This window comes from Heterodontus francisci, chromosome 34 (genome assembly GCF_036365525.1).
Source record: "Heterodontus francisci isolate sHetFra1 chromosome 34, sHetFra1.hap1, whole genome shotgun sequence".
Taxonomy (NCBI): domain Eukaryota; kingdom Metazoa; phylum Chordata; class Chondrichthyes; order Heterodontiformes; family Heterodontidae; genus Heterodontus; species Heterodontus francisci.
In genome coordinates, this window is record NC_090404.1 from 10991381 (window position 1) to 11003542 (window position 12162).

The 12162-nt window shown below is 49.5% G+C and overlaps 1 protein-coding gene across 1 annotated transcript; it reads right to left on the reverse strand.

The window, feature by feature from the left end:
• Positions 1 to 972: 972 nt before the first annotated feature.
• Positions 973 to 8226, reverse strand: LOC137348618 (oocyte zinc finger protein XlCOF6-like). Its single transcript, XM_068013897.1, has 2 exons — positions 8173 to 8226; positions 973 to 1842 (listed from the first exon to the last, which is right to left on the reverse strand). Exons 1-2 carry the CDS (start codon positions 8224 to 8226, stop codon positions 973 to 975), a joined length of 924 nt encoding a protein of 307 aa, XP_067869998.1.
• Positions 8227 to 12162: the final 3936 nt, after the last annotated feature.

The window sequence follows — 12162 nt, forward strand, 5'->3', positions numbered from 1 at the left end:
TTCTCCACTCCCCTCTAATCCTTCTGCCAATTACTTTAAATCTATGTCCCCTGGTTATTAACCTCTCTGATAAGGAACAGGTCTTTCCTATCCACTCAAACTAGGCCCCGCATAATTTTATTCAGCTCAATTAAATCTCCCCCTCAGCCTCCTCAATTCCAAAGAAAACAACCCCAGCTGATCCAATCTTTCCCCATAGCTAAACTTCTCCAGTCCTGGCAACATCTTCATAAATCTCCTCTGTACCCTCTCTGGCGCAATCACACCCAACCTGTATTGCAGTGACCAGAACTATAAGCAGTGGTCTAACTCGTGTTTTATTCAGGTCTAGCATAACCTCCCTGATCGTAATAAAAACAGAAAATGCAGCAGGTCTGACAGCATCTGTGGAGAGAGAAACAGTTAACGTTTCAGGTCTGTGACCTTTCATCAACAGAAAATGCTAAGAAAGGAAGGTATCCCACTAGCATTCTTAACCGCCTGATCTACCTGTCCTGCTACCATCATGGATTGTGGACATCCACTCCAAGGTCTCTCTGTTCCTCTACACTTCAGTATTCTACCAGTAATACTACATTCCCTTGCCTTGTTAGCCTTCCCCAAATGCACTAACTCATCTGGGATGAATTCCATTTGCCTCTTTTCTGCCTACCTTACCAGTCCATTGATATTTTCCTGCAGCCTACAGCCGCCTTCTACACTATCAACAACACAATAAATGTTTGTATCATCTTCAAACTTCTTAATCATGACCCCTACATTTCAGTCTAAATCATTGATGTATACCATGAAAAGCAAGCAGCCTAGTGCTGAGCCCTGTGGAAACCCAACTGGAAGCAGGTTTCCAGTGAAGATTCAGTTCTGGATGTGATTAACAGCAGAATCCAATCCCTGCAGTCACTTGTGAACACGCTGGTGTCTCAGGTTGCTTGATTGAGTGGATCCCTTCCCACACACGGAGCAGGTGAACGATCACTCCCCTGAGTGAATTCGCTGATGTATCAGAAGCTCAGATGAATCAATGAATTCCTGACCACACTCAGAGCAGGTGAACCGCCTCTCCCCAGTGTGAGTACCTTGGTGTTTCTGCAGATTCTTTTTGCGTTTAAATCTCTTCTCACAGTAAGAACATTTAAAGGGTCTCTTATCAGAGTGAACCTGCTGGTGCGAATGGAGCTTTGATAAAACATTAAATGCCTTCCCACCATCAAGGCAGATGACTGGCCTCTCACCAGTGTGAACTCGCTGATGTGTACAGAGGCTGGAGGAATGAATGAATCCCTTCCCACACACGGAGCAGGTGAACGGTCTCTCCCCGGTGTGAGTGCGTTGATGGTTCAGTAAACCCTTTTTAATTTTAAAACGCTTCTCACAATCAAAACATTGAAAAGGTCTGTTATCAGAGTGAACAAGTTGGTGTCTCAGGAGGTGGGCTGACTGTGTGAATCCCTTCCCACACACGGAGCAAGTGAACGGCCTCTCCCCAGTGTGAGTGCGTTGGTGTGCCAGTAGATACTTGGTGCTTTTGAAGCTCTTCTCACAGTCAGAACATTTAAACGGTCTCTTATCAGAGTGAACCCGCTTATGATGCCGGAGGGTTGATAAAGCATTAAATCCCTTCCCGCACTCAAGGCAGATGAACGGCCTCTCTCCAGTATGAACTCGCTGGTGTGTATAGAGGGTGGATGACTGAGTGAATCCCTTCCCACACACGGAGCAGGTGAACGGCCTCTCCCCAGTGTGACTGCGTCGATGAGTTTCCAGCTCGGACGGGTAATTGAAACTCTTCCCACAGTCCCCACATTTCCACGGTTTCTCCGTGGTGCGGGTGTCTTTGAGTCTCTCCAGATTGGATGATCAGTTGAAGCCTCGTCCACTCACAGAACACAGTTTCTCGCCACTGATAATGGTGCGATGTTTCTTCAGGCTGTGTAACTGGTGAAAGCTCTTTCCACAGTCAGTGCACTGGAACACTCTCTCTCGGGTGTGTGTGTCTCGGTGCTTTTCCAGTCACACTGATGTTTAAAATCTTTTCCTACAGACAGAACAGACAAACATTTCTCCTTCCACATTCAAAGGCCGATGATATTCAGGTCCTAATGAACTGAGTGACTGACGGATCTTGACACAATGTTTGGTTTGAGCTTCCCGTCTGTAAATCCTCCCCTTCTAATACACTGTAAAAGAGGTTTACTTATGATTACATTGGCCATTTTTCGTTGCATATTCATTCAGCCCAGCTTGACTTTGCTGGTGTTTATACCCTACATGCGTCTCCTCCCATTCCGTCTACATCATCTCACTCTTTCAAGATATCTTTCTTATTCCCTTTGCTCTGATGTTCATGTCTAGTTTCTGTTTGAAAGCATCTAAACCATTTGCCTCAAGTGTTTCCTGTGATACCGAGTTCCACATTCTACCCACTCTGAGTAAAGAGATCGTTCCTTTTGGAATTACAAATAATTTGTATTTATTGCTGCTAAGTTTGGATTGTCCCACAAGTGGAAACATTCTCTCCACCGTCTGATATAAACCCAACCTCACAGTCACTGACACCAATCTCCTCCTGTCTGATATAAACCAATCCCACAGTCACTGACACCAATCTCCCACTGTCTGATATAAACCAACCCCACAGTCACTGACACCAATCTCCCCCTGTCTGATATAAACCAACCCCACAGTCAGACACCAATCTCCCCCTGTCTGATATAAACCAACCCCACAGTCACTGACACCAATCTCCCCCTGTCTGATATAAACCAACCCCACAGTCACTGACACCAATCTCCCCCTGTCTGATATAAACCAACCCCACAGTCACTGACACCAATCTCCTGTCTGATATAAACCAACCCCACAGTCACTGACACCAATCTCCTGTCTGATATAAACCAACCCCACAGTCACTGACACCAATCTCCTGTCTGATATAAACCAATCCCACAGTCACTGACACCAATCTCCCACTGTCTGATATAAACCAACCCCACAGTCACTGACACCAATCTCCCACTGTCTGATATAAACCAACCCCACAGTCACTGACACCAATCTCCCACTGTCTGATATAAACCAACCCCACAGTCACTGACACCAATCTCCTCCTGTCTGATATAAACCAACCCCACAGTCACTGACACCAATCTCCCACTGTCTGATATAAACCAACCCCACAGTCACTGACACCAATCTCCCACTGTCTGATATAAACCAACCCCACAGTCACTGACACCAATCTCCCACTGTCTGATATAAACCAACCCCACAGTCACTGACACCAATCTCCCACTGTCTGATATAAACCAACCCCACAGTCACTGACACCAATCTCCCACTGTCTGATATAAACCAACCCCACAGTCACTGACACCAATCTCCCACTGTCTGATATAAACCAACCCCACAGTCACTGACACCAATCTCCTCCTGTCTGATATAAACCACATTGTGGAAACATCCTTTCAGTTCGCAAGCAAAACCCTGAGCTTCTGTTCCCCTCCCACTCTGCCCTCAGTCTCCTCCACTGTTCTCATGAAGCTTCACAGAAGCTGGAGGAACAGCAGCTCATCTTTCAATGTGGCACTTCAGTCTTCCAGACTCAACACTGAGTTCAACAATTTGACATCATTTCTGGTACAATTCAGTGGTGTGTAGACAGTAACCCCGGTACTTACCAGCACCTTCAGGAGAGATGGTGAGAAACCCCCTGTGTGCAGAGTGAGAATAAAATTGTCTGCAAATCCCCCCCGTCCAATACCCTGTAAAAGGATTTGAATAAGTCATCACTGTCAGTGCAGGGTAGAAATTCAGGACAGACACCAGTGACCTTTCATCAGAACTGCGACCGTTATCCTTCGGTCTGTTCCCGGGAAAAAGCCCCGGAGCTGCAAACGCGGGACCTGGAGGTTCTTATTCGGGGCTTGCGGCCTACACCAGGTATTTCTGAAGCCTCCCCTGCGCCCCGCCGACTCTCACCCGCTGCAGAAGTATCTCCAGCACTTAGCACAGTTCAGATCAAAGTAACACTGCGCATGCTCCAGATACAGTCCATTCCCCCCCCCCCCGCGCCTGCGCGCTGGGCTCCAGCAGCACTGTCTCTGTCCATCACATATTACAAACTCCAGATAAAATGAACTGGTCCACCAATACCGTGAGTCTTAATTTTATCAACAAGCCTCCTGTACGGTACCTTATCAAACACCTATTGACAATCCATCTACACAATGGACACTGCATTTGCTTTCTTACACTGTGTTATTCCCTCAAACAATCCCTGCTGTCTGTCTTGAATGAACCCATTTCAATAGCAAATGTTGAAATGTTTGCTCCACACCCACAAGGTTTCATCTGTTTAAAGCCACAATTGAAAGGGCCAGTTTTCTCCTGGAGTTTGAGAGAAATCAGGTTTCAAAATGATGCAGAGCTTCAGCCAATGAGGGGGATCCGGGCTCAGCCCCGCCCACTCTGTGCCTCAAGCCCCGCCCCTTCATTGTCTCTGATTGGTTGGAGGACCAACCGCCCGCTCGGTCCTCCATCCCCGCCCCACTCTTCCCATTGGCCCGGCCCTGACTTCAATCATCCTGGCATTGTGAGGTGGCCCTGGGGAGGTAATAGCAACAAATTGCATCTAATAAAATATCCCAAGGCACTTCACTGGAACGTTATAAAATAAAATGACACCGAGCCACATAAGGAATTATTAGGTCAGATGACCAAAGAGGTAGGTTTTAAGGAGCCACTAAAATGAGAAAAGTGAGGAAGAAAGGTTTCGGGAGATAATTTCAGAGCTTGAGGCCCAGGCAGCTGAAAGGATGGCCACCAATGCTACGCTAAGGAGATAGTGGGCGGTCGCCTCCTCGTAGCAGATGTAATTTACAACAATGCTCCGTTCGATCAACGTGAACGCCCCAGTTCAATGCAACGAGTAGCTGACCGTCTTAGAGACATAGAGAGATACAGCACTGAAACAGGCCCTTTGGCCCACTGAGTCTGTGCCGACCAACAACCACCCATTTATACTAATCCTACATTAATCCCATATTCTTGAGTTGTGTACCTATCATAACCTCTGCATCACCAACTCGTTCTTTCACACTAAACCCTGTCACCAGGTTTCTTGGAGGCACCCAAGATCACGTCGTTGGCACCAGCTGGACCTCATCGTCACAAGGCGAGCCTCTTTAAACAGCATTCAAATCACACGCAGCTTCCACAGTGCGGACAGCGACACCGACCACTCCCTGGTGTGCAACAAGGTTAGACTCAAACCAAAGAAGCTGCATCACTCCAAGCAGAAGGGCCGCCCGCGCATCAACACCAGCAGAATCTCTCATCCACAGCTGTTACATAGGTTTCTAAATTCACTTGAAAAAGCCCTTCAAAACACTCCTACAGGGGATGCAGAGAACAAGTGGGACCACATCAGAGACGCCATCTATGACTCAGCAATGACCACCTATGGCAAACATGTGAAGCGGAATGTAGACTGGTTTCAATCTCACTTTGAAGAGCTGGAACCTGTCATAGCTGCTAAGCACATTGCACTGCTGAACTACAAGAAAGCCCCCAGCGTGTTAGCATTCGTAGCACTGAAAGCAGCCAGAAGCGCTGCACAAAGAACAGCCAGGCGCTGCGCAAATGACTACTGGCAACACCTACGCAGACATATTCAGCTGGCCTCTGACACCGGAAACATCAGAGGAATGTATGATGGCATTAAGAGAGCTTTTGGGCCAACCATCAAGAAGATCGCCCCCCTCAAATCTAAATCAGGGGACACAATCACTGCCCAACTCAAGCAATGGACCACTGGGTGGAGCACTACCTAGAACTGTACTCCAGGGAAAATGTTGTCACTGAGACCGCCCTCAATGCAGCCCAGTCTCTGCCAGTCATGGATGAGCTGGACGTACAGCCAACAAAATCGGAAGTCAGCGATGCCATTGATTCTCTAGCCAGCAGAAAAGCCCCTGGGAAGGACGGCATTACCCCTGAAATAATTAAGAGTGCCAAGCCTGCTATACTCTCAGCACTCTACGAACTGCTTTGCCTGTGCTGGGATGAGGGAGCAGTATCACAGGACATGCGCGATGCCAATATCATCACCCTCTATAAGAACAAGGGTGACCGCGGTGACTGCAACAACTACCGTGGAATCTCCCTGCTCAGCATAGTGGGGAAAGTCTTCGCTCGAGTTGCTTTAAACAGGCTCCAGAAGCTGGCCGAGCGCGTCTACCCTGAGGCACAGTGTGGCTTTCGAGCAGAGAGATCCACCATTGACATGCTGTTCTCCCTTTGTCAGCTACAGGAGAAATGCAGTGAACAACAGATGCCCCTCTACATTGCTTTCATAGATCTCACCAAAGCCTTTGACCTCGTCAGCAGACGTGGTTTCTTCAGACTACTAGAAAAGGTCGGATGTCCACCAAAGCTACTAAGTATCATCACCTCATTCCATGACAATATGAAAGGCACAATTCAGCATAGCGGTGCCTCATCAGACCCCTTTCCTATCCCGAGTGGCGTGAAACAGGGCTGTGTTCTCGCACCCACGCTCTTTGGGATTTTCTTCTCCCTGCTGCTCTCTCATGCATTCAAGTCTTCAGAAGAAGGAATTTTCCTCCACACAAGATCAGGGGGCAGGTTGTTCAACCTTGCCCATCTAATAGCGAAGACCAAAGTACGGAAAGTCCTCATCAGGTCCTCTTTGCTGACGATGCTGCATTAACATCTCACACTGAAGAGTGCCTGCAGAGTCTCATCGACAGGTTTGCGGATGCCTGCAACGAATTTGGCCTAACTATCAGCCTCAAGAAAACGAACATTATGGGAAAGGACGTCAGAAATGCTCCATCCATCAATGTCGGCAACCACGCTCTGGAAGTGGTTCAAGAGTTCACCTACCTAGGCTCAACTATCACCAGTAACCTGTCTCTCGATGCAAAAATCAACAAGCGCATGGGAAAGGCTTCCACTGCTATGTCCAGACTGGCCAAGAGAGTGTGGGAAAATGGTGCACTGACACGGAACACAAAAGTCCGAGTGTATCAAGCCTGTGTCCTCAGTACCTTGCTCTACGGCAGCGAGGCCTGGACAACGTATGTCAGCCAAGAGCAACGTCTCAATTCATTCCATCTTCACTGCCTCCGGAGAATACTTGGCATCAGGTGGCAGGACCGCATCTCCAACACAGAAGTCCTTGAGGCGGCCAACATACCCAGCTTATACACCCTATTGAGCCAGCGGCGCTTGAGATGGCTTGGCCATGTGAGCCACATGGAAGATGGCAGGATCCCCAAAGACACATTGTACAGTGAGCTCATCACTGGTATCAGACCCACTGGCCGTCCATGTCTCCGCTTTAAAGACGTCTGCAAACGCGACATGAAGTCCTGTGACATTGATCACAAGTCGTGGGAGTCAGTTGCCAGCAATCGCCAGAGCTGGCGGGCAGCCATAAAGGCGGGGCTAAATTGTGGCGAGTCAAAGAGACTTAGCTGTTGGCAGGAAAAAAGACAGAAGCGCAAGGGGAGAGCCAACTGTGTAACAGCCTCGACAACCAATTTTATCTGCAGCGCCTGTGGAAGAGTCTGTCACTCTAGAATTGGCCTTTATAGCCACTCCAGGTGCTGCTCCACAAACCACTGACCACCTCCAGGTGCTTACCCATTGTCTCTTGAGACAAGGAGGCCGAAGAAGAAGAAGGAGAACATTAATCCCATATTCCCTACCATATCCCCTCAATCTTCCTACCACCTACCTACACTAGGGGCAATTTACAATGGCCAATTTACCTGTCAACCTGCAAGTCTTTGACTGTGGGAGGAAACCGGAGCACCCGACGAAAACCCACGCGGTCACAGGGAGAACTTGCAAACTCTGCACAGGCAGTATTCAGAACTGAACCCGGGTCGCTGGAGCTATGAGGCTGCGGTGCTAACCACTGCGCCACTGTGCCGCAGTGAATAAAGTATATTTTCGGGGAAAAAAAACAATGCTGGATACTTACCTGGCAGGGGAAGAAACCATGATCAGTGGCCTTTGATCCTGCTCCAGGTCGGTTTTGAGTAAAACGGCTGTAACCAATTCTGGAGCTTCAGGCCAGGGAGTGTGTAACACCATTCGGGTGGTGATGAAAGATCAGGAAGGAGATGCACCTGTTGACCGTACCTTCTTCATTAAGAAAATCCTTATTGATTGCTGTGGATTCCAAGCTACGGACATCTTCTGCCTGCAGGATTTCCCCAGCAGTGGATATTTCGACGTGATGTTCAAGAATGTGGCGGGATGCATCAAGTTCCTGAAGGTGTTCAAGGAGAAGGGAAACCAGGTGCCGATGTCGATCCTCACAGTGGAGCCGCTCTTCACGCTGCCCTCACAACGTGAGCGTGTGATGACAATTCACCTCTATAATACCCATGTTCCTGTGGTGGATGTACTCGCCTTTCTCGCCAGGTACGTCGAGGTGGACGGCAGCAGCACTAATGTCAAGGACCCATTTGGGATTTGGACCAGCAAGCGGCAGGTCAAGGTGACCTTAAAGGTCGATGTCAACAGAGCCATCATCCATCCTCCCTCCAGCTTCGCTATCGGGGGAAGTCGAGGCTTCTTGGTCTATGTGGGGCAGCCCAGAGTTTGTTGCACCTGTGGCAAATCTGGTCACGTGGCAGCCAACTGCAGCACAGTCGTCTGCAAGAACTGGCAGAAGGAAGGCCATCAGACCAAGGACTGTAAGCAGAGTAAGCGCTGCAACCCGTGCGGTGAGGCAGGCCACCTCTACAAAACCTGCCCCAAATGCTGCCTCAGTTATGCTGAGGCGGCAAGGTCCAAGGAAAGGCAAAGGAGAAGGAATGGTGAATGCATCTAGTGCTGGGAAGGAGACAAACAACAGTGAGGAAAGTCTACCTGAGAAGGAGAAGAAAGGGGAGGCAGCTGTAACCAGCGACCCAACACCTACCCCATGTTCGGAAACCCCTCCTCTACAGACAGAATCAATGGAGGAGGAGGCAGCAGATGGACAAACAGACCAGTGGAAAGTGGTACAAAGGAAAACCACAAAGAAAAAACCTCCAAAAAAGGAACAGGCCACCACCCAAACCAGTGGCAATAGGCGGCTACCATCTGAGACAGACTACGGCAGCTCCTCCTCATTGGACGAGGAAGGGCCGGAACGACTTCACCTGCAAAAGTAGTGGCAGAACTCAAAGGAGATGTAAGATAAATACCCCCAGCCCCCGGGCACTGGAAGCTGTGATGGGCCCAGCGCGCCCCAAACCCAAAGCGCTGAACCCAGCGACATGCCCAGCACACCCCAGCTCCGGGATACCGAGAGCGAAGAAGCCCCTGGCGCACTCCAGCTCCGGGAAGCCGGGAGCAGTGATGTCTTTGAGAAGGAACAGAGGGGAAAGATACCAACAGCAGAGGACAGCCCAAGCCTTGCTGCCTACAAGACCACCCCCCCACCTCGATGTCACCCCAACAGAACAAACCCCCCATGAGAAACCAGGAGGGATTTCTGAGCCCAACCAACGTGAAACAGCTTGCGCACACTATGAGTATGCAGGAACATCCCGAAGGACTGGGACTAGCAAGGACAAATGGTATGGCAAGCAACAACCAACTTTAAAATGGGTATAAAAATTGCTTCGATTAACATGCGTCGCATCAAATCCACTACGTGATGTGTTTCAACCTTGGATTACCTCGCCAAGGTCAAAGCCGACCTACTGTTTCTGCAGGAGTGTGGAATACCACACCTCAGCACCTATAGGCAATGGTTGCGATGGTGGTCCCACGGGCCATCGATCTGGTCGGGGGGTAATGATTCCCGTTCCTCTGGCCTGGGTATTCTGCTGCGGGGAGGTAACTTCACCATCTCCGAAGTTAAGGAGGTGGTGGGCGGTCGCCTCCTCGTATCAGATGTAATGTACAACAACGTGTATGCCCTGGTTCAATGCAGCAAGCGGCTGACCATCTTCCAGCAGCTCCCACTGCTGCTGGCGATGTCCAGGCCAGTCATCCTAGGCGATGACTTCAACTGCATCATCGATGCAACTGGACGATCCGGCAGTAACGACAGCAAACTGGACGCTACTTCCAGATTCCTAATAGAAACAGTTAAAGATGCCAAACTGCAGGACGTCTTCAGCAAACCTGCAGATGGAGCGCAGCGTAGATACACATGGTCAAGATTGGATGGGTCTGCCCGATCCAGGATTGACTTCCTGTTTGTGTCCCGTGCTTTCACAGTCAGATCCACTGATGTCAATCCGGTATTCTTCTCCGACCCTTGCCTCTTACTGGCCGACTGTCACTTACAGGATGTCTGTAGGGGTTGCTGCAACAAAGTTCAGCAGGCACTCCACCGGTGGTCGAATCTGGTGCTGAACATCCGGTCCAATCATGCCACCCTCAAGAAGTGGGGAAGGGCACAGGCGTGAAACTGGTTGTGAGGCATTCCAATGCATTCCTCTCTGGGTTGTTGAGGGAATGGAAGGTGAGGAGCACTTCCACTCCCTCCTCACAGTGACGGGATCAAAGTACTTTTGACATGAAGCTATCCATAGCCAGCCTCAACATCAACGGCAGCAGGGGGTCTTTCCGCAGATTTCACAATCTCTCAGTCCTCGAGGAAGGGAGGTGTCCAGTGATCTTTCTGCAGGAAACCCACACTGTTCCAGAAGACAAAGCCACCTGGCTCCTGGAATGGCAGGGTGGGGTCTACATGAGTCACCTCACCCCTATTTCTCGTGGGGTGGCTATCTTGTTGGCCCCAACTTTTCAGACGGAGATCTTGGTGGTCAAGGAGCTTGTGCCGGGCCATATGCTCCACCTTGCCGTTTGCCTGGGTGGCGTGCCATTCCACTTTGTAAATGTGTATGCACCATGCTAGGCGGGAGATTTTAACTGTACCCTCGAGGTGAGGGATCATTCCAGTTCCCAGTGCGGAACTGATCAGCTCCCTTGACTTGGTGGATATCTGGCGGAAACTCCATTCCGACTCCAGTGCACACAACTGGAGGTCTGGACAAGGAGTGTCCCGAATCGACCCCCTTTACATTTCGCAGGCGTACATCTCCTGCGTCTCGGCGGCCTCCATGTGGCTGGTGCCGTGTTTGGACCACCACCTGGTGTGGGCGTACTTTAACAACCAGCTGCTGGAGGACAAGTTGATATCTGTGATATTATTGAGGTGAAATTAATGAAAATTTTACACAGAAACCCAAGTTCAAGGGCCCTCTGCTGTGCTCCAGTACCTGATGTGATTAATGACAGCAGTATCCAATCCTGACGTTCACAGGTGAACTCACTGTTGTCTCAGCAATTTGGGTTAATTTAATCCTACAGACAGAATATTTAAACAGCGTCTGTCCAGTGGGAGAATGCGCTTGTCATGCATCAGCTGCTTTGAAATTTTGAAGATTTTTCCACAGTCAGTGTTTAAAGCCACTCTTCTAATGTGGAAAACACTCCCAAGAAAGGCACAACACAGGTTAGATACAGAGTAAAGCTCCTTCTACACCAGGGTTGTCCAACATACGGTCTGCGGGCCAGGATTCAGCCCACGGATGTACTTCATATATGAGAAATTTCTCATTGTCTTCTTCTTTCAGAGTAATTTTATTTTTCTTTAAAAAAGGTCACGCTGTTAGTTTCACAGCTGACAGGTGCTTGGGGCAGGAACAGCAGTTTCTGGTGGCCTTTTTAAAAAAGTCATAATCTGCCGAAAACCCTGAATCTATCCAAAGTTGGGAAACTGCTGTTCATGAGGTCAGCACCTGTCAGCTGTGCAACTGACTTACGTTTTTTAAAAATTTACTAATTTACTAAAGCTGCTGTCGGGAGTGTTCCCGCTCCCTGCAACTGTCAGAGAAAGAAAGAGGGCGCAGAGAGATGGGGGAGGGCACAGAGAAAGAGAAGGGCGGGGGGGGGGGGGGAGGGTGGGGGAGCCAGAGAGAGAGGGGGGTAGAGAGAGAAGAGACAGAGAAAGAGGGGGCACAAAGAGAGAGAAGGGGAAATTAGAGACAGAGGAAGGAAGAGAGAGAGGGAGCAAAGAGAGAGGGGGAAGAGTGAGAGAGGGGCAGAGAGAGAGGGGTCGGAGAAACAGAGAGAGGGATAGAGAGGGTGGACAGAGAGAGAGAGAGGGGAGACAGAGAGAGA

Excerpts from the sequence above, each read along its gene's own strand:
- LOC137348618 (XM_068013897.1), bottom strand. The coding sequence starts at position 8,226 with ATGTCCGTAGCTTGGAATCCACAGCAATCAATAAGGATTTTCTTAATG. Across the intron at positions 1,843-8,172 it reads GGATTTTCTTAATGAAGAAG|AGACTCAAAGACACCCGCAC; the intron begins GTACGGTCAACA and ends TCCAATCTGGAG.